A 22,333-nucleotide genomic window follows, 5' to 3' on the forward strand; every position below is an offset into this window, starting at 1 on the left:
AGATAGTAGCCGTGTGAGAAGCCCTGCTCAGGTAAGATACACATCATGAGCAGGCGGCATAGCCTGGGCCATGAGATGGCGAGGTCTGTACAGAACCTGTACACCAGAGGCTGGCAAGAAGGTCTGCTTTAGATTGGTTGTCAACCTGGCAGGATCTAGAATAGCCCTGGAGACAAATTTCTGGGCATGTCTTTGGAGGATTTTTCTGGGCTGGTTAGTTGAGGGGAACAACTCCCGCTAAATGATGGAATGAGTAAGAGAGAGCAAGCTGAACACTAGTATTCATCACTGACTATAGATCATGTAGCCAGCCAGCTCGATCCCCGACATGATGACCAAATACACACTTTCTCCATGAAGTTGCTTTTGAGAGAAAAGTGATTAATCCAGAAGAAGGCCACTGTCCTCAACCATGTTTTGTCATTAGGTTTGTTTGTTTGTTTGTTTTCTGATGTTGTTCACTTCTCCCAAATCAAACATATTCTTAGTATGTGGGGTTTAAAATGAAGGAAGGGGGGTCAGGAGTGGTAGCGTCTGTCTTTAATCCCAGTACTCAGGAGACAGAGGCAGGTAGATCTCTGTGAGTTCAAGGCCAGCCAGGTCTATAAAGTGAGTCCAAGGCCAGCTGGTCTACACAAGTGAGTTCCAGACTGGCCAACACTACACAGTGAGAACCTGTCTCAAAACAACCAAATAGTAATATAAAATAATAAATACAAAGAAGGAAAGACAAGAAGTTTGGCATCAGCTTGGACTATACAGCAAAGTCCCGTATCAAAAGAAGAAGGAGGAGGAGGAAGGAGAAGAGGAAGAGGAGGAAGAGAAGCAGCAGCAGCAGCAGCAACAGCTGAGGTTTGGTGGTGCATGCCTTTAATCCCAGCACTCAGCTGTAGAGGCAGGTAGATTTCTATGAGTTCAAGGTCAGTCTGGTCTACAGAATGAGTTCCAGGACAGCCAGGGCCATAGAGAAAAACGTATTTTGAAAAACCAAAATAAATAAGTAGATACATAAATAAGTACATAAATGAAGGGAAAGAGGGAGGGGGAGAGAGTGGGCAGATGGAAAGGAAAGGAAGGCAAGCCTGGGAAAAACTAGGAAATAATAGTCGGTCCTACAGGAATTTTAATGACGCCGGCTCTGATTACTGAAGGGACTGTCTTCAGCGTGCACAGGCCAATTCCCACGTTTGGGGGCCCCTTCTAATTAGAACAACTAAAGAGGAAAGGGGGACTCCTTGACTCTTGGGGCTTTCTCTTCAGCGTATCCTTAGACCCAAGGCCATGGGGAAGAACTCTGGACAGTTGATTCTCTATGCAGAACACCTTCATGTGGTAATCCTCCAGGCCAACAAAGGCTGCTCACCGGGACCATTGCAAAGGGTTTATTTAGGATGCACAGGAAATCCCTCCTTCTGGAGAGCTTTTCTCCAGTCCATGGCCCGCAGTGCTCTTGGTATAAAGCATTCGTCTTCTGCTGGTTCTCTGAGTGTAACATAGAAGCTAGTGTCTTTCTAAAAGTGGTGACTCTGACCCAGAATCCACACGCTACCCATGGATTACCCCAGACTCACAATCGCTGGGACACTTTTGGGACTGTAGTTAAGGGGAGACCACTTGCACACCTTCCAGCAAGGTCTGTGTCTTAGTCCCTCTTCTGTTGATAAGACCCCCTGATGAAAACAACTGGAGAGAGGGAAGCTCATCTGGGCTCACACTTCCAGGGGACTTTCTGACCGCCATGTTGGAGAAGGCCTGCCGTCACACTTCATCAGCAGTTCAAAAACAGAGACAGAATGGGACATAGGGCAGAGCTGTTGCGTGTCAAGGCTGCAGAGAAAGCTGCAGAGATGACTGCTCTCTTCAGAGTACTTGTTGTGCTTGCAAAGGACCTGGGTTCAGTTCCCAGCACTCACATGGCTGATTACAAGCACCCATAACTCCAGTTCCAAGGAGAGGATCCAACATCCTCTTCTGGCCTATGCAGGCATCAGTTACGTATGCAATGCACATGCAGGCAAAATACTCACACACATAAAATAAAAAAAAAGTCTTAAAAAAAAAGTCAAGGTTCACTCTCTGCTGGTTTTGTTCTTCCTCCAGCAAGGCTTTACCTCCTGGGGTATTTACAGTCTTCCCAAACAGCAACGCCAGCTAGGAACCGAATGTTAAGACACGTTAGCTTGTCCTGACGGGGACATTATACACTGGGTGCCAGTAGGCTCATGGACATCTCGTGATGCAAAATGCATTTAATCCAGTTTCCGAAGTCCATAGTCTTTAACAGTTCCAAAAGCTGAAAGTCAAGTCTCCTCTGAGACTCAAGGCAATCTCTTAATGGTGACTACCTGTTTTAAAAAGATAAAACTAATAACAACAATAAAACCAAATTGCATACTCCCAACAGATGATTGCATGTCAGAGAGGAATGAGAACATAAGCAAGGAGAGACTGGGCCAAGGCATGGCTGAAACCCAGCAGGGTTTATTTGGGGATTACAGTTTCAGTGGGTTAGAGTCCATGACCATCATGGCAGGGAGCATGGCAGCAGGCAGGCAGGCATGGCGCTGGAGCAGTAGCTGAGAGCTTACATCTGATCCAGAGGCAGGAGGTGGGGTGAGGGTGGGGGTGGAGGAGAGGGGGAAGGGAGAGAGAGGGAGAGAAAGAAAGAGGGGAGGAGGAAGAGAGAGAGAGAGAGAGAGAGAGAGAGAGAGAGAGAGAGAGAGAGAGAGAGAGAGAGAGAGAGAGAGAGAGAGAGAGAGAGAGAGAATGCCAGCCTAAACCTGGCATGGGCTTTTGAAAGTTCAATACCCACCCTCAGTGACATACCCCCTCCAACAGACCACACCTCCTAATCCTTCCCAAGCAGTTTTACCAGCTGGGGACCAAGTGCACAGTGTCTGAGCCTACAGAGGCCATTCTCATTCCGAGTACCACAGGCCTCTTGATGTCCCTGTCTTGATCTTTACCTATCTATCAGTGGGCCATCCTTACTTTTGCCCAACTTGACTTCAAATGCTTACCTCTTCCCTTTCTGGACAGACTTCAGAGGGCAATGGCTCTGGGGATTAAACTGAGGCCATCAGGCTTGGTGGCAAGCACAGGTACTGAGTCACCTCCTCAGCCCAGAACGCCTGGAATCTAATCCCCATTTCTCGTCTCCCAAGAGAACCATTCCTTTAATGAATGAATATTTTACTCCTACCTGGAATGAAGTAGTTGAAAACGTCATTAAACACTGGTAGAAGTGGACACAGCAGCTGATGGGCTGGGGACAGCCTTATCCCTTCATCACTTGTCAGGGGCCCATCGAGAGAAGATGGAGAGAGCAGCCATGACTGGGCCCCAGACTGGGCAAAGATAAGGTATGATCTTGAATGTAGTTGGCAAGAGATGCTGTCTCAACACCTCAATCCCGACCCTTGGGTGGACTAGGAACCATGCCTCATAGAGTCCCAGCTGGTCTCAAACTCACTATGTACCTGGGGATGTCTTGAACTCCTGATTTTCCTGAATATGTCTCTTCAGTGTGTAGGCATGATGGTTAATCTTGGATATCAACTTGAATAGACCTGAAGTCAAGATAAACCACTGGGCACACTTGTGAGGATATATCCCCTGTTTCTTTTTAGAAAAGGGCCAGTCTCCCAAGGACATCAACCAGTCATGGCATATCACATTGCGATAAGACTAGGCACCTCCCTCTCCTATTAAAGCTAGATGAGGTAACCCAGAAGGAGGAAAAGGTTCCAAATGCAGGCAACAGAGTCAGGGACAACCCCTGTGTCCACTGTTAGGAGTGCCACATGAAGAACAAGCTACACAACTGTAACATACATGTAGGGCCTAGGTCAGTTCCCTGCAGGCTCTCTGGATGGCATTTCAGTCTCTGTGAACCCCTATGAGCCAAGTTGGTTGATTCCTTGAAGGCTTTTTTGTGTTATCCTTGACTCTTCTGGCTCCTATATTCCTTTCTCCCCCTCTTTGGCAGGATTCCCTATACTCCCTATACTCCACCTAATGCTTGACTATAAGTCTTGCTTGCATTTGTTTCCATCAGCTGCTGGGTGAAGCTTCTCTGATGACAATTGCGCTAGGCACCAAACTATGGGTCCTGGTCCTTCAGGCAGTGTCAGGGGTGGGCTCCCTCTCATGGCATGAGTCTCAAGTTGGACCAGCCATTGTTTGGCCACTCCCACTAGTTCTGTGTCACCTTTACACCACTAATTCCTGTAGGGCATAGGTTTTATGGCTGGGTTGGTGCCCCAGTCCCAAACTCTTGCCTGGTTATAGGAGATGGCTGGTACAGGCTCAGTATCCCCTAGTGCTAGGAGTCTTACCTAAGGTCATGTGAGAGAGTTTCTTGATCAGGTTATTCGAAGTGGAACGATCCACCCTCAATGTATGGTACCCCCTGGTGGCAGCGAGATAAAAGGAGGATGCTTTTTGCCTCGTTGCTTTTGCATTTTGTTGGTGAGTTCATCTACTCTGTTGCTGAGGCTGCAGCTGCTGCTCTAATACCTTCCTTTGCTGGTGTTAGAACTCAGCTAATCCATTCTTCCAACATGGACCAAAGACCAATGTCTCTCCAGGAATCATCCAGGCCTAATACCTAAGGCTAGGACTGCTAAGGCAGCTAGCCACACTCATGGGATAAGCAGCAATGGGGTTCTCAGCTCTTCAGCGTGAAGGCAGTCGTTTGACTACATACGGCACATCAAGAGAGCCAACCTAATACATCTGTTTTTAACATTCATTCTATTATCCCCTTTCCTCTAGAGAGCTCTGTGAAAATATTCCTGCATCACCCTTTTCTCCTATCTCTGGCAATGAGTCCTATTCCAAGGCACACTAGGAAGAAACAGAAGCAGGTGTCTATCCCTAGGGGACTTACAGTCATACACAGCTAGGATAGAAACACACCTGACACCAGATGCCCCTGTCAATGCTTAGGTAACAACATCCCAGCTAGGGTCTTTTATCCTCCCTAAGGAGTTGGTTCCCCTAAGAGGGTCGGTCACCTTTCTTCTCTGTGCCTTCTGAAGAGCACAGGCTTGCTCTGTCATCCCTAAGATTAAATATATGATTGCATCAAAGAAGATGGAGAGAGATGGAGGCCAGAGTTGAAAACCATGACTTTGAGCCATGTACATACTGTTTTGAATGTCGACAGGAACATTTAAGAAACTACGAGAAAGAGCAGACAGAAATGGGGTTACAGTACCTGGAGGTGAGGAGGCTGTGGGTGTGAGAGAGCAGTAGGGTACATGGCCAAGCTAAGAGCAACTGGGCTCCCTGGGAGAAAGAGGCAGCAGCTTGCTGTGGGAATAAAGAGCAGGCAGAGGTAGGTCTTACCCACATGGCAGACTACCTTGGCCAAGGCTGAGGGGAAGAGCAGCAATGTGGAAGTAGCCTCTGGCTGAGGGGCTGCTCTGCTCCTGGGGATATCTGGCCTTGTGAAAGACACGCCTATGTCAGGGGACAAAGAGAATCTCAAGGTCATGTGTTCACAGTTAGCTCTTTGGGGGCCAATGCTGGGTTGAATTCCTGCCTTAATAGGAAGAAAATTCAAATAAAGTTTCCCAGGCTGTACTTTGGCCTTCTAACCGCTGGCATCTGTAACTTTTAAGTTCCCACGTGTCCTGATTATCAGACCAATTTGGGACACAGCCCCTGGATCCCACGGGTCTAGCACTCCCGAGAGCAGAGAGGCCTCATGGGTTCAGGCATTCCGCCTTGTTCAGTGCCCAGCAGTGAACAGAGCCTTGCTCTCTACCTCCCTCTGCTTCACACTCAGGACTCATCCCCAAAGCTATTTGGGGGTTCCGTCCTCATTAGTTTTTGTTGAACAGTGCTAACAAAGACAGTAAGGGAACAGGTGACATCTCAAGGAAAAGTGACAGTTTGTGTCTGGACCGGTGATCATCAAAGAATTCCATTCTGCTCTGGGAGCTGGAGGGCTTTGGAACACAATTTCTATCTGGAGCGTTTGTCTAGGTGGAATAAAAACAGTTTGGTGGGGGGGAGCATGGGTATTGAGGCAAAGTCTCTTTGTGTAGCCCTGGCTGAGACCCACAGCAGCCAAACACTGGGCAGAGCTCAGGGAGTATAATGGAAGAGTTAGGAGAGATAGAGGAAAGATCGAGGGACCTGGCGGGAATAGGAACTCCACAGGAAGACCAACAGAGTCATAAACGTGGACCCTTGGGGGCTATTAGAAACTGAACCACCAACCAAAGAGCATCCGTGGGCCGGACCTACCCTTCCTCCCTGCACATATGTAGCAGATGTGTGGCTTGGTCCCCCAGCATCTGGAGCAGGGCCTGTCCCTAAAGCTGTTGCCTGCCTGTGGATCCTGTTCCTCTAAATGGAACTGCCTTGTCTGGCCTCAGTGGGAGAGGATGCACCTAGCCCTGCAGAGATTTGATGTGCCAGGGTGGGGGAGGGGGAACCCAGGGAGGACTTCCACCTACACAGGAGAAGGGGAGAGGGAGGGGAGGTGGAACAATGTGAGGAGGTCCAGGAAGAGGCGGGCAGCAATTAGGATGTAAAGTAAATAAATTAACTAGTTAATGGAAAAAATAAATGAAGTAAAAAAAAACCAAAAGCCGGGCAGTGGTGGCGCACACCTTTAATCCCAGCACTTGGGAGGCAGAGGCAGGCGGATTTCTGAGTTCGAGGCCTGCCTGGTCTACAGAGTTCCAGGACAGCCAGGGCTATACAGAGAAACCTTGTCTCGAAAAATCAAAACAAACAAACAAACAAAAAAGGTGTGTACCACCACATTCAACTTTGTGTTTTTAAATAATTTTTATTTTTAAAACTATAATTGCCCAATCTCCTCTGCTCTTTCCTCCTTCCAACTCATCCATGCATCCTTTTCTCTCTCTCACTCACTCTCTCTCTCTCTCTCTCTCTCTCTCTAATTCATGGCCTCTTTTTATTTAGTTGTAACATACACACACACACATACATACACATATACACACAATTTTAAATGCATAAATGCAAGCTTCTTGACCCACATTTTTGTTTTTTATTTATTTTTAACTTTTAATGCTTTATTTTTGAGATTACAACTACATCATTAGCACCTTCCCTTGCCTCCCTCCAAACGCTCCCATGTATCCTCTTGCTCTCTTTCAAATTCATTAATTGATGTTAAATACATACATATATACATACCTATACTCTACATGTATAAGTACAGCCAGCTCACTATGTAAAATGTTTCTTGTCTGTGTGTTTTCAGGACTGACCCATTTGCTACTGCTGACAGGAGTAGGGGAAACCCCGGAGGCCTCAGTGCTACACCAAGAACTTCAGGCAACTATACAATGTTTCTGTCAGGAGATGGAGAGTGTGGGTCATTCATGGCGATGGTCAGTTCCAATGTTTCAACATTCAGAATCAGTTCAAGACTCTCAGCTCATTCCCCACCCCCCCCCAACCCCTGATTCTGAGTCCTAAGGTATAACTAGGTTTAGCAGTTCTTATTACTCCTTGAAGTTTTAAAACCTGTTGATTAGCCAGGTGCGGTGCTGCATACATACCGCTAGTCCCAGCTACTTGGGAGGCTGAGGCAGGAGGATCCCCTGGACTCAAGAGCTCAAGATCAACTTGGGCAACATATGTAAGAGCCTCTAGGCTGGAGAAAACAGTGGATTAATGAAAATGAGCCAGAGACAGAGCGGGCAGCTGTGATGGTAATTACAGCGGCATCGCCCGCCCTTTTCCTGGTAGCCCTTGTTCCATGTGCTGGCCGTAGTAAACTGAGCTAAAGATGGAACTTAGTAAAGAGACAGAAGTACAGCTAGTAATTTTCCTTTCCTTTCAAGCTTCAAATACACACCCGGTGCCTTTGATTCCAGGAGAACCGTGAGAGACAATCGGTACTGGCTTTTGTATGCTTCCATGTGTGTCTAGGAGGGCAAAGGAGAGCACTAGGCAAGAGGAACCCAGCCTGGAGGGCAAAATGCTGAGGTTCTCTCTCATGCCCAAACTCTAAAGCCCTCTTAGATTTTTCCATAGCGTGGGGATGTCTTAGGACTTTTCTATTTTGTTCTTGGGTGGCTACCCGAGTGTTCTAAGCATAACAAAATCATATGAGATCTGCAGAAGGCTGCCACAGAGTCTCCCTGCAGTGCCCAGTCAGGCCTCAAACTCCTATGCTCAAGCCACCCCCCTTCCTCAGCCTCCCAATTGCTGGGAGGCAGGCGTTTCAGTTGGCGTGTCTGCCGCGTGATCATGGATTGACACAAAGGAAGCATGTGGAGTGGTACTGGCTCCCCATGACCTGCAGGAGAGCCAGGATACCTCGGGGGCCTCATTGTGCTAGGATGACTTCATTTTATAGGTGAAAACCAGGGTTCGGAGGCCGGTCATCTCTCCTCCCGCCAGTCCTGCCTGGATGGCTTAGCATCACCTTGTCCCTACTCTACTCGCCAAGGCTGAAAGCCTTTCTCCACAGATAAGAAATCCTCTGTCTCCTAACTTGGACCCTTGGCAGCTCCCAGAGACTGAATCACCGACCAGAGAGCCAGCACAGGCTGGACCTAGGCCCCCTGCACAGATGTACCAGATGGTCTTCATGCGGGTCTGCCAAACAACTGGAGCAGGGTCTGTCTGAGTCGGTGGCCTGTCTGTCTGCCTGCCTGCCTGTGGATCCTGTGCCCCTAAATGGGCACCCTCGTCAGACTTCAATGAAAGAGGATGTGCCTAGTTCTGCAGTGACTTGATGTGAAGGGAGTGTGGGGGAAAGTCGGGGGGCGGGAGAATTGGAGGTGGTAAGGGTTGACACCCAGGGGGGCTTCCCCTTCTCAAAAGAGAAGGGGGAGTGGGGAGAGGACTTGCGTGAGTGGGTACTGAGAGGAGAGGAAGAGGAAGGACTGATATTGGGTTGTAAAGGGAATAAGTAAATTTTTAAAAAGCTGAGCGATGGTGGCACATGCCTTTAATCCCAGCACATGGGAGGCAGAGGCAGGTGGATTTCTGAGTTCGAGGCCAGCCTGGTCTATGAAGTGAGTTCCAGGACAGCCAGGGATATACAGAGAAACTGTCTGGAAAAAACAAACAAACAAACAAAAACCAAACAAATAAATTAATTAATTAAAAAAAAAAAAAAGAACTCTGTCTCTAACGTAGTTGTGAAATAGGAAAAACTGGCTGGAAAACTAGAGAAATGTGAGAGACCCAGTGTTCTTTGTATGCACCCTGTTCAAGGCCAAAGTAGTTAGGAAACTTGTTTCCCACACAAGAGTGGCTCCCTCCACTCTCTACTCCAGGCTTGCCTTGGTAATGATGGTCGTTTCCATGTGGTGCTTGAAACCCCAGGAAACCCCCAAGCTCAGGAGGCTGTGACAGGCCGAACTCTAAAAAAATGGACTACGAGAGCTGAGTGTGCAGTTGGACGTGGGAGAAAAGGGGCTGCTATGCCCTTTCTAAGTCTCACTCTGGCCTTTCCACCTCCAGAAAGCTAGAGAGGCTGCCAGAGACCCCCAACAAATCCCAGGGCAGGCATGGAGCTCCCTCTAGTGGCCTAAATGGACCCACTTGTTGATACCCGTGGGAGTCTGTCCAGACAGGGAAGAGGCAAGCATCTGAAGTCAAGTTGGGCAAAAGTGAGGATGGCCCACTATTAGTGAAGATCCAGGGAGGGGCACCAAGAAGCCTGTGGTTCCCTGAATGAGAATGGCCTCCGTAGGCTCAGACATTGAGTATTTGATCCCCAGCTGGTAGAACTGCTTGGGAAGGATTAGGAGGTGTGGCCTGTTGGAGGGGGTATGTCAATGGGGGTGGGTATTGAGCTTTCAAAAGCCCATACCAGGCTCAGATGTTCTCTTTCTCTCCCTTTCCCTCTCTCTTCTCTTCCCTCTGGATCAGATGTAAGCTCTCAGCTACTGCTCCAGTGCCTGCCTGCCTGCCTGTTATCAGATCACCACCATTAAACTGTAATCCCCGAATAAAGTTCTATAAGTTGCCTTGCTCATTGTGTCTCCTCACAGCAACTGAAAAGTAACAAGATGAGGTGTTTGATGAGGTTTTGTTCACAGCAGTGTTCTTCATCAAGCCAAGGTGGAAGACACTCTGGTCCACTAACTGACTACAGAGCAACAAACTGTGGCACAGCCACACACTGGTAGGTGACTCTGCTGTAGAAAGGACGGCTTCTGCCACGAGTGCACAGTGGATCCCCTAGAGATTCCTGCATGTGATTCCATATATGTGACTTTGCTAGAATAAAGTCATGGGGACAGGAAGAAAGGTGGAGGTTGCCAGGGGCTGGGAGGGAGTTTCCTAAGCATAGCCTAGATTCAGACCAAATAGGGCGCCCGATTAAAGCAATGGAGACCTTTCCAGCCAGGGCACAGAGAAACTGAGTGTCTTTCACACTGTAGAATGTGAGATGATTCAGCCACACCAGATACAAATCTGGGAAGTGTATATGAATTATGTTTTGCAGTACTGGGGACTGAACTCAGGTCTTACCCATGCCAGGCAAGTACCATGTCCCTGAGCCATACCCTAGCCCCAAGCAGTTTCTTAAAAAAGCAAAACTAAACATATATTTATCATATGATCATTTCATTGAATACCTGGACATTAATACCCTCAAAATAGAAATTTAGGCTCCCATACAAACCTAAAATGGAAAACTCATAGTCATTCCATTTGTAATGGCCCAAAATAAGAGTCCAGCTTCTTCCATCCAGTAAGCAAATGGTGAAGTTAGCTGTGGTACGCCCATGTCACACTCTGCTACTCGTTAAACAGAATACACTACAAGGACACAGAGGTTTGCATGGCTCCTAAGGGCAGTACTGGAGAAAAGCCAGCTTCAAAGACAACAAGGTGGGGGATGTAGGAGACGCTTGACACTTTCTGACGTGCTGTGAATTTGCTTTCCTTTAGACAGCAAAGGCTACTCAAAGACCCCTGTGACTCTGCAGAGACAGAGGGGGAAGGGGCCAAAGGGCAGGTACACCTGTCTACCGAGGTCTGAGGCTGCAGTCTCTTAGCCAGGGACGCCTCTCCTTATGACTTGGGGTCTCAATCTCATTGTAACATAGGTGAGATAGCCAGGATGGGAGTGGACAGCTTGACCCTATGGTAACATTCTTTGAGGAGTTGATGTATGTTTGGTGATAGTCACAGGCTGCAACAGTCTCACAACTGACAGCTAAGGAACGTCTTACTTTGTCATTCACACAAACTGAACAGAACATGACTCGCATTCTGAGAGTTCTTTTTTTTTGTTTTTTTAATTTTTTTTTCCAAGACAGGGTTTCTCTGTATATCCATGGCTGTCCTGGAACTCACTCTGTAGAACAGGCTGGCCTCCGAACTCAGAAATCCACCTGCCTCTGCCTCCCAAGTGCTGGGATTAAAGGCGTGCACCACCACTGCCTGGCCTTCTGAGAGTTCTTAACTGCCCTAACAAAACCAAAAAAGCCTAGCCTTAACCATAACTCAAGCCTAAGCCCAACTCTAGCCCAAAGCCTAAAGCAATGCCTAACCCTAACCCTAGCTCCTAACCCTAAAACCTAATCCTACCCCTAACCCTAGCTCCTAACCCTAGCCCCTAACCCTAAACCTAACCCTAGCCCTAACCCTAAACCCTAATTCTCTCCCTAACCCTAACCCAAGTCTAGCTCTAACCCTAAGCCTAACCTGCCTATGTTATTGAAGGCCAGACACCCAAGGCTGTCTCCTGTGTCACTGCCCCTCTAATGGGAATAGTTTCTGATGCACTTATCTCATCCAGTCCCATCTTTCCAGACCCAGAACATCACCACTATTGTCACTCTCTGCAGAGCCAGTCACAAGGATAGATAGCTACCCATGTTTCACAAACAAAAACTTAGGTCTCAGGCTAGGCAGTCAGTTGGTTGTAGAGCACATGGGAGGTCCTGGGTTCAACCCCAGCACCTCAAATGAGATGCAATCACAAAGCAAACTTAGGGCTCCAGGTAGCACACAGTAGGTGCTCTGTACACCTGCTGCTTGCATTGATATTGAACATGTGCTAGTTTTATGTTGATAACCTGATGGCCTGCCAACTCCCTAACTTTTCTTCTGCCTGCACTCTAGTAGTCTCTAGCCTGGCTTCTAATTCATATTAAATCAGCCACTAACATGTTCACCCCTCTAGCTGGGTGCTAGCCTTCAGCCCATTGTCAGCTCTTTGGATGACACCGTGAAAGTTCCATGGAGAAGTATGCCATAAGTTGCCATCAGGAGTCACTTCACAAACTACATGAACACTGGTCTCAGTCAAACAGGGATAATTTATTGAGCATATGCCTCAAAATTGATCAATCAGGGCCATGGTCCAGATTCGGAAACTGAACCACGACCTCCAAGTTAAGGTCCGACAGGGCTTTTAAGACCTGAGATCTACAAACACCTGTGCCAAATTATTCCACCAATCAGTATTTAGGGATAGGGGAATTTCCTTAGGAACATGTCTTTGTTGTACATGTACCCTGCTTCCACTGGTTAGGGTACTCAAGTGTGGCAGGGGACTTGCCTTGTCTTACATTCATTTCTTAATTTGCCAACCAGGATGTCAGTTACCCACATACATGTCTCTTTTCTGCCAAGTAGGATGTCAGTTCCCAGGGAGGTTAAACTCTACTCAACCACTACTCAAAATGGAAGCTTTTTTCCAAATAGTTTCTTATAGTGGTGCAGATGTCTCTCTTATGCTGAGCTCCATCCCAGAAGCAGCTTATATCATAAAAGCTTCTACACAGCTGCAGGAAGTGCTGTTGGGTGGTCGGTTTGGGTCCAAGCTCATTGTGGGTAACTATACAAAGGAGTTCTACTGACTTCTATCATGACTGGTTTCCAAGGGCACAGAACATAAAAGAATTTATAATCAATTTGGGCATGTGAAAGTTTCCCAGTGCCAGCCGAAACAACATAAGAGAAAGTCTCCTTACAATGGCGGGCTAGTGGTAACAGTTACCTTGGCCTCAACATTTTATCTAGACCTTCCATCGAGGCCTTAAGATTTTATTTAGATCATCACATCATGCACAGGCCCATACACCTGGGTCTTCAGATGCTAGCTAGGCAAGTGCTCTACCGCTGAGCCACACTTCCAGCCCCCAAAGTGTAAATATTTCCGGGTTTTATTTGCAGACACTGCCGTAGGCCTAATAGCTGGGCTGAGAGAGCATGTTTTAAGTTATTTCCGGGTCATTTGTCCTTTCTCAGAGGCCTTTCAGAGGTGAGAAGTGATGTTAAGCACACAGCAGCATTGGCCCCTCGCAGAACTGCTGCATCCTACATGGTTATGACCCCAGAGCAGGGGTTGAGAGATTCTCTCTTCTAGTCCCCAGGGGCCCACGTCTGAGCTTTGAAGTTACGGGCAGCTCCCAGATCCAGGTGTCATTAGAGTTTGGAAGCGTCACAGAGTCTCTTTCTATCTACATTGGATAAAGCTGACTCCTGAAAACCTAAAATGCTGTGTGCTTCCCACAGGTCCCCCAGATCTCCACTTCCAGCTGGGGCAGATGGTGATGTCTCTTTACCATCATTTCTGGTCAGATGGATGTCAGCTTGTTGAAGTTGAGTCAACTGGGGATAATAAACACCTGCTCTGCTTGTTACCTCCCTGTAGCTGGCCGCCTCTTCAGTTGATCTAAGGGGGCCATACTGTTGTTCTCTGTGGCAAGGGAGGCTGTGGGGGTGGGGGAGGCTGTGGACGCTACAGCAGAAGCCAGTGCTGGCTGCCCTTGTTGGCCACACCCAGGCTGCTCGGCTCTAAACCTCCTGTCCTAGATGCTCCATTGAGTGGTCATGTGGCTTTCCTACATGCTGTGTCCTTGCATAGTGTGGGTCCCAGAAGCCTAGCTAGGTGTAGTGAGGGGATGAAGAAAGGACAGACACACAGACACATGTACAAAAAAGCTGGAACTCTGACGGAAGAGGGATAGCACCTCAGAAACTATTTGTTAAATAGTTGTTGACCAGGAGGCAGGGTTATTGCACACAGCTTAACAAGGAGGCGGGGCTGACAGTATACAACTGAAGGAGGAGGTAGGTTTAGTTGATCTTAGTAGGAGTCATCTTAGTAGGGGGCAGTCTTCAGGACATAGGCATCATGGGGAGAAAGCTCCCGGGGAGATTTTTCTACTCACCCTGTCAGTATTGCAGAGGAGGGCTTTGCCATGCCCCAAACCTCACCAGGGGAAGGCTTCGCCGGTCCCATGAGTCTGAGATACTTGGGTCCTTGCACATGGACATGCCCATGTCAAACAACACACACTCGCTCAGGACTTTGCTCTGCTGGATGTTTCCAGGCCTACTAATGTCTCGGAAGAAGAGACGGGTCACCCTGCTGGGAGCCTTTCCTACTCTTAATAATCTACAAACCTAGAAGAAGAACTTTCTAGCACGCAGGCCTACTCTTAACAAGAACTGGCTGAGTAGGGAGACAAGCGCAGTCATTGGGATCCTTCCAATATGAGGAAAACGCAGTAAGTAGCTCTCTTTCCATTTACCAGCAAGCCACCTCTCTTGGTCCTGTTCTATACCAACTACCCCATGTCCTCTGTGGCTCCCATGGGGAGACGGGGATGTGTGGGCACAGACCTCAGGGATTAGCCAGAGGTGCTGAAATGGTAGCCAAGGGGTGTGGGTGAACAGGTTGTGGAGGAAGATGGCCTGGGAGGGAAGGATGGAGATTTTTGGGTTCTAGAGATACAGGGTCATGGCTGAGCAGACGAGATGTGCAAGCTGGGTACAGAGGCCAGTCCGGACAGCCTTGGTGCAAGACCATGCTTTTCAAATTGCCTTTTTAAAAAAGATTCTTATTCCAGTAACGTATACATAATATTTAACATTTTGTCCACTCATAATCACACAGTGTGGTGGAGCTAAGCATACCTACAATATTGTAGAACTGTTTTTGAAAGCTGTATCCCAAGCTTGTATTCTCCCCAGTGAAATTGCTCTACAGCCCAGAGAGCTTCCTGTCTCTACTCCTGAGTTCTGGGGTCACAGACAATGTGCGTGCCAGGATAGTGAGACCAGGGCACTCTAAGTACCAGCTTCTCTTTCTCTTTCCTCCATTCCTGAAGTGCCTGGGAGTTTACGTTTCCATACTCCACAGAGACAGGGTTATAGAGTATTCGTCTTTTTGTGTCTGCCCCTTTCACTGAACACAATGTTCTCAGGGTTCATTAACATTATAGTATGTGCAAAAAAATTTTAAGTCATTTTTAAGGTGGAGGAAGTGCCACTATATGTCATAATTCATCGTCTGGTCATTTGTGAATGATGGTACTGTAAATATGGGTAAGCAGGAATCTCTGGGACTTGCCTTCAGTCTCTTGTGGGGTGCACATAGGGATTGCTGAAGCTCAGGGTGATCCTGGTAGCTGCATCCAGAGAAGATGCAAAGACCCTCGGAGGCAGGGGTGGAGGTGCCGAGGCTTGGGACAGGAGGTAGGGCAGGTGACCCTCAGTAGGGGCACAGCTGATTTCCTTTCCCACCATGCCTTTATGCTGACAGGCCAGTGATTAAACAGACATGAAGTGTGCTTTAGTTATTGTCAGTGTGCAGTGTGGACACTGGTCCCCAGAAAGCTCCTAAGGACTGGCTTTGAATCTGGTTCCCCACAAGCCCAATGGAAATTCTGCCCTTCCCTTTAAACCTCACAGTAGAGGGGCACATGGACTTATCACTGTGTGTTCTCATTCCTATAGAGGTAGCCATATTAACAACATCCTTCTAACTCTCATTTTAAACCCCTAAGAGGGCCACCATGGGAAAATACAAGACGCATGAGGTGTGCTTAGCATAAGGCAGCAAGGACTGTGTCACAGGTGGCTAGGTACAGGGGGCATCCCTTGGTAGGGTAGGTAGGTTCCAAGTGATGGGCTGACTGTGTGCTTGGGTATGGGAGGTGGCACAGCGCGGGCGGCAGGGCCAAGACTTGTTTTAGGAACTAGAGTTTCCTCCAGTCAGCAATGACTGATGCAAACCTGGAAATAAACATATCTTTAAACGAGCCGGTGAGGGATGTGGAAGAACATCAATAGTGGGGCTCGTTCAGGAAACTCCTCCACCAGCTCGGCCCAGCTGCAAACAGCTGGGACTTATGTACCAGACATCCAGAAGAAATTCCTTTGCGGCCCTTCTGGGAGTAGATTTGACCTTGCGATCCTCCCTGGTCCACAACCTAGCAGGGAGGAGAAGTCTGGCCTACAGGCCAGCAGCATTTCCGTCTGGTTCCTGGCCCTGATCATTGCACAGAGGAGGAGAAGAAACACTTTTGTTGTGGTGTGTGTGTGTGTGTGTGTGTGTGTAAAGAAAAAAATGAGAGGGAAAGAAAATGAGGTAGTTGCTGGGCAAGGGCTCTGCAGGCATGAGATGGGACACTGTGTCAAGGAGCCCCATGGCAGGCAGGGATGGGAAGTGGGGGCGGGGTGAGAAGGAGGTAGGGTACACACAGGCTCTTTGGCCCCCTGGATGCTTCTGCTTGATGCCTTCACAGGCGAGTGGTCATTGTCACTGTGAGCTGTGTCTACTTTCCAGCTGCCACTCTGAGGAGGAGGAATTCACAGCCATGAACTTGGGGAAGCCATGAAGCTCTGGGGAGAGAGACAGAAGTCCACCGGCTATTTATTTACCTACAAACACACATATTTGGGAGGTGATTCTAAAGGTTAAAGAAGACTCCCTTCAGCATCACTCACACCCCAGAAAGACCTCAGGGCTTCAGACTCCAGGCAGTGGGACCCAGTCCCAGGAGAGGTAGGTGGCCACTGTATGATTTTAACAATACAGTATGATAATGCTCCTCCTGTGTAAGCAGAAAGGGCCAGCGCCCTGAAGTCCTGACTAGCCAGAAGGTGTAGCTCTCTGGATGTAGAGGAACACAAGCAAGCAGGTACTCACGGAGGCCAGGAGAGGGTATAAGATGCCCTGAAGCTGCAGTTACAAGTGATTGTGAGCCACCTGGTGTAGATGCTGGGAATTGAACTCTGGTCCTCTGTAAAAACAGCAAGCACTCTTTTTTTTTTTTTTTTGGTTATTTTATTTATTTACATTTCAAGTGTTATCCCCCTTTCCAGTTTCCCCTCTGCAAACCCCCTGTCTCATTCCCCCTCCCCCTGTTTCTATGAGGGTGCTCCCCCACCCACCCACCCAATCCCATCTTACTGCCCTAGCATTTCTCTACCATGGGTCATGGAATCTCCCCAGGACCAAGGACCTCCCTTCCCAATCCTCTGTCACATATGCGGCTGGAGCTATGGGTCCCTCCATGTGTATTCTTTGGATGGTGGTTTAGTCCCTGGGAGCTCTGGGGGATCTGGTTGTTGTTGATGTTGCCACTCCTTCAGTCCTTCCCCTAACTCCTCCATTGGGGTCCCCGTGCTCAGTCCAATGGTTGGCTGTGAGCATCCTCATCTGTATTGGCCAGGCTCTGGCAGAGACTCTCAGGAGACAGCTAACCACCAAGCCATCTCTCCAGCTCCTTTGAGGCTGTCTTGAGGCATCATGCTTTCTCATGTCAGAGCCAGGAGGGGCTAGCTCACACTATGAATGGTGTGGGAGGGAAGGACATAGAACTGTGGGTACAGTGCTCGGTGCCCAAGCATGAGGACCCTAGTTCCATCCCCAGAGCCCACATTGAAGACAGGGTGTTGTATGTGCTGGGAATCTCAATGCTGGAAAGGCAGAGGCAACTTAACCAACAAGTCTGTTGCCCCAGTGAGAGACCCTGTCTCAAAAGAGACATGAGCACGCCAAACATACAGCGTTTTTTTGTTTTTTGTTTTGTTTGTTTGGTTGGTTTTTGTTGTTTTGTTTTGTTTTCCAAGGCAAGGTTTCTTTGTGTAGCCTTGGCTTCTCTGGAACTCACTCTGTAGACCAGGCTGGCTTGGCCTCGAATTTACAAAGATCTCCCTGTCTCTGCCTCCCGAGTGCTGGGATCAAAGGCATGCGCCACCACCTCCCTGCTCACATATTTTTATTTTTATTTTTTTTAAAGAGTAGACCAGAATGGTTCCTATTCCAGTGCACAGGGAAGGATGTGAGTGAGCCATCGGCCCAGGCAAGAGTGTGAAAGGTGAAATGCCTTCAAATTCAATGACACAAAATTACAGGGACCGAGTGGAACAGAGATGTCTTTATGAATTCTGAGTGTTGGAAAGCAGATGCTAAGACCAGAAGTTGGGCTGAGTGAAACGTGGGCCTGGTAGGGCCATTAAGGGGAGTGTGGAACAGACTTGGGCTGGAGGGAAGCATGACTCGTGGCCCTATAATACTCTTCTGGCCACCCCTCCCCGCCCCATCCCAAATAGTACAGTCACTCACGGTAGGACTGTCTTCGTTTCAATTTCCATCCAGGCAGGAGAACTCATTTTCACCCATGCATCTTGTGCACTGCTGAGCACAGTCCCTGCACCCATGGGATGAGGCGGCTTGTCTTTCGAGGTGGATAGAGAGATGGTTAGAAGGGAGTCCACAGAGGGGACATGTCCAGCTGGCAGGTCCGCTGGCTGTCTTTCCTGCTCCTTAGGCAATTGTGCATGGGTGATTTGGGCCTGTTCTGTATCTCCCTTACCTTGCTGTAAGTCCTTTAGGCCTGACCAAAATCTCTATCAGTCAAGGGAACTGTAGGAGGGAAACTAGGAGGAGGCATCGAGGCCCTCCGGGCTCCAGCTGGTCTGCCCTTGGTTGATGCTGCGGCTTGCTTCCATCCTGCCTTTTCCTCCCACGATTCCTTCTGCATTAGCTCAGTGTAGCATTACCCCAAGGAGCACATCCAAGTTGGCAAGAGTCACACATCAGGCCGTTTGCCTTTTAACCAAGTTTATGATTTAAATCTTGTGCTCTTAACACCTCCTTTGCAAGCCTCAGAGGGAAACAAAAATGTTGACCTTGTTTATTCATTTCCTCCTTAATATGGAGACCCTCACTTGGCTAATGACTCTGTGTATGTCTCGGCACAGCTGTACACATACACCATGTGCACACGTGTGTGAAGAGCAGGGCTGCACCCCCCCCCCCCCCCCCCCCCACACACACAGACACTGGGTGCACACATGCTCAGGAGAACACTGGTTACACTTCAATCCCTGGCAAGTTTCCAGGACATCAAACCCCCCACTCCCCGAAGAACTGCTACCTGCCCTGGATTCCAAGATGCTGTCCCCAACCCCCCAAGGCAGGTTCAGCTTCTTAGAAACCTCTGTGGGAATTCCTGGGGGGTGGCTGGGAGGCTCAGGGAATTGGAACAGGGGAGGAGAGGAGGCTCCAGACGGTGAGAGCCTTACCCAGGACCCTGAGCACCAGGGTCAGAGCCCAGCTGCCTCTCTACCAGCTGCTTCCCAGGACAGACGGGCTCCACCTGTGGCTCATCACCACAGCAGCATCACTAGGAGCTCCATAGGCTGGAGATGGGGATGTGAGGGTGGGGAGACAGGATCTCCCACCTGACGTCAAGAAGCTGGAGCAGAAGCTGGACCAACTGCAGGGAATGAACGTGTTGAGAAGCTACTGGAAAGCTTCCAGATAAGCTTTTTATTTGCTTGGTAAGTTCTGATCTGTGCCTAGGCCTGTGGAGGACCCAGGAGAAAGGCCAACCCTTGTTTACAAGGGTGGTCAATGAGGAGATGGGAGAAGGAAAGCAAGCTACATGACTTGGAAGGAGAGAGGTGGAGGAGATCAAGGCGCCTCTTATTCTGCTTGCCTAAGGGTGAACAGTCTTACACATCTTTGTACATTTGAGTCTGCGTAGGGAGCTTGGAAACATTGCAATGGGCCGTCAGCATGCTGAGGCCCGAACTTCACGATGCAATGGCCTGGCCAGAGAATCTCACATTGGGTTCCAGGGTCTCTGTGTCTCATTTGTCACAGCAATGAAGTGCCAGGGAAGGCAGAGTTCCTATTCAGGGGCCCATCCTTATAAATGGGGGCAGTGGGGCCCAGGTGCTGAGGCATGCCCATTGGCATCTGGGCTTCTTGTTTCCTAAAGCAGGAACAATATGATTGTTGGCATGGAACTCCCTTGGGGGAGGAACTGTGGCTCACACCCAGGGAACTGCAGGAAAGCAGGCCACAGTTGCCAGGAGGGAGACAGAGACACATAAGAGGGAATACGGTGGTGTCCCCCTCCCCTTCTCTGGGAAACTTCTAGGCCCTAGCGTTCTCATCCTTGACTGATTTCTCTATGGCGGATTTCAGATGGCAAGAGGTGGCCCTGGAAGCAGCTCTGCTCAGAGAACCGCCCTTCCTGAAGGGCAATGTACATTGTCAGCATCTCCATGGGTTGCCATGGGTTTCCAAAGCAAGCTTTGGCTCTGAAGTGATTTAAGGTAACCAATGACTGTTGAGTGTCAAACACACCCTTTTATTGACCTGGGCTTGATGCTTTCTCATGCGTCCTTTCCCTTTGATGTTGTAAGAGTGGGCCTCACAGATAGCCCACACTAGGCAAGCGCTGGACCTCTGAGCCATGTCAGTGGTACATCCTTTCGTTTGCATGTTACAAGCATGTGAAGGCTGGAGGTAAAAGGTGTCATCTCCGAGGCTGAGGCCACACACTTAGACGGCAGCAAAGCCTAGCTGGGAACCTGGTCTACATTTGAACTCCGTGTGCCGTTGCCTTCACCGTCAAGGCTTGTGCCGGTTCTCTGTCAGCTTAGTAGGGCCAGCATTCTGTCTGCCTCACTTAGGGACAGCTCCTCCTAGCAGGCAGGGCCTTGTGGGAGTGTCAGTGAGCTGTCGTAGAACCAGCTTGGGCAGAATGGCAGTCAACGGTGGGCCTGCTCACGGCTGTGGGTGTCCTGTGTACGTTGTCTTAGTCCACCGTCTGATGCTGTAACATGCTGTCTGAGTGCAGTTCGTTAGGAATAAAGGAAGGCTGGTTTGGTAGGAAGTCTGCCATCCTCTTGTGTCTGGCAGGGCCTCTTTGTACATGCTAACACAGCAGCAGGTACCACATTGGTGATGGGTTACTGTGACAGCTAGGGCTTCTTTCCCCATGATGGGGTGTCACCCTCATGACCTCATTGAGTTGCCTTCCAAAAGCCTAACCTCTGGCACCATCAACACAAATTTGGAAGTTTCCAACACATGAACTTTGGGGGCACACAAACATATACCATGGCACCCCATGAACCATTGTGTGCTGTGAGGGCAATTGTCTACTTCCATGTTGACACAGTAAAGGGGTGAGCTATGTACCAAAAAGCACTGACAAGGCGCTACCAGCTCCTATTTCACTCCTTCCCAGTAAAGTTTAGCCTGAAGATGGCTAGGACAGTAAGTGATTAACTGCCTATTTTCCAGGAAATTAATGGTGTCTAAAGCCCAACAGAGCAGGAGGCCATGTGACTCATATCCATCCTGATAGTGAGCAGGCCTGGCCCATCATTTCTATCTCCTCTGAACCCCTAGCCAGCATACGGCCCTGATGCCTTCCCTTCTGAGGCTGGCGGGACTTGTCTCGCCAACTTGCAACTATTCTATTCTCTGGCCCTGAACCTCTGATGGGAACATGGGCTCTGTGAGGAGCCAGAACAACCCAGAAATCCATTGACAGGAGAATGATCCAGGCCTGTCACTAGTTGACTGTAGCTCTGGGATATTTAGCTTGCATTTTAGCTTCCCTACCAGAAAATGTATCCTTGAATACCTGGCAGGCAGTGGACCCTGTGCTGAGTATCACTGCTCAGTGCAGAGATGCTGTGTACTGCTCTTAGCAGCTTCTCCCTTCCAGGCCCCAGGAACCTTCCCCAGCCTTAGAGAGAGCAAGGTACTGATTTTCCAGGGCTGCTACGCTAGGCAATCTCTTCCCTTCTTCTTGTTTATTTTTATATCAGCCCTGGAGAGCTTGGGTACTCATGAATTTGCACAGGGTGGACGACTGGTGATGTGAGATGTTGCTCTCCCCAGCTGGCCACACATTCAGGACAGTAGAGGTCATTTAGCACACAGGCACATCCCACCATCTAAGCCACACTGTTGCCATTATGCCTGGGTATTGCTCTTCCAACAAGTGGTGCTTCTTAGGCCCACACAGGCCACTGGCTAGCCTGGATACCTGTGCACATTCTGCATTGTTTTTGTCCATGTGATCTCAGAGCCAATCACTTGATACCCCTAGGGGTCAAATTCATCTTGTAGTGAGCAACCTGAGGATTTGCCAAGTCTCCCTGGGTCTCTCCAAAGCACAGCATTGGGATTAGGCTCCTCCCCTAGCACATGGCTGTGGGGAAAACCAACTGGAGAGCCCTTGTCATGCCTTTGCTGGCTGGCCTAAGATCCTGGTCCTGTCTGTGCCTCATCTGAGAAGTGGGTAACAGGTGTCCC

The 22,333-nt window shown here is 49.0% G+C and overlaps 1 protein-coding gene across 1 annotated transcript in view; it reads left to right on the forward strand.

Annotated features, from left to right (window-relative positions):
• LOC116099985 (translation initiation factor IF-2-like) overlaps positions 1–7,454 on the forward strand; it is a 9,116-nt gene extending 1,662 nt beyond the window's left edge. The window contains exon 2 of the mRNA XM_031384057.1: positions 7,250–7,454. Within this exon, the coding sequence (XP_031239917.1) occupies positions 7,250–7,454 (205 nt within the window). The remainder of the gene's footprint in view (positions 1–7,249) is intronic.
• Positions 7,455–22,333: the final 14,879 nt, after the last annotated feature.

The sequence above is a fragment of the Mastomys coucha genome, unplaced genomic scaffold (assembly GCF_008632895.1).
Source record: "Mastomys coucha isolate ucsf_1 unplaced genomic scaffold, UCSF_Mcou_1 pScaffold20, whole genome shotgun sequence".
Taxonomy (NCBI): Eukaryota; Metazoa; Chordata; class Mammalia; order Rodentia; family Muridae; genus Mastomys; species Mastomys coucha.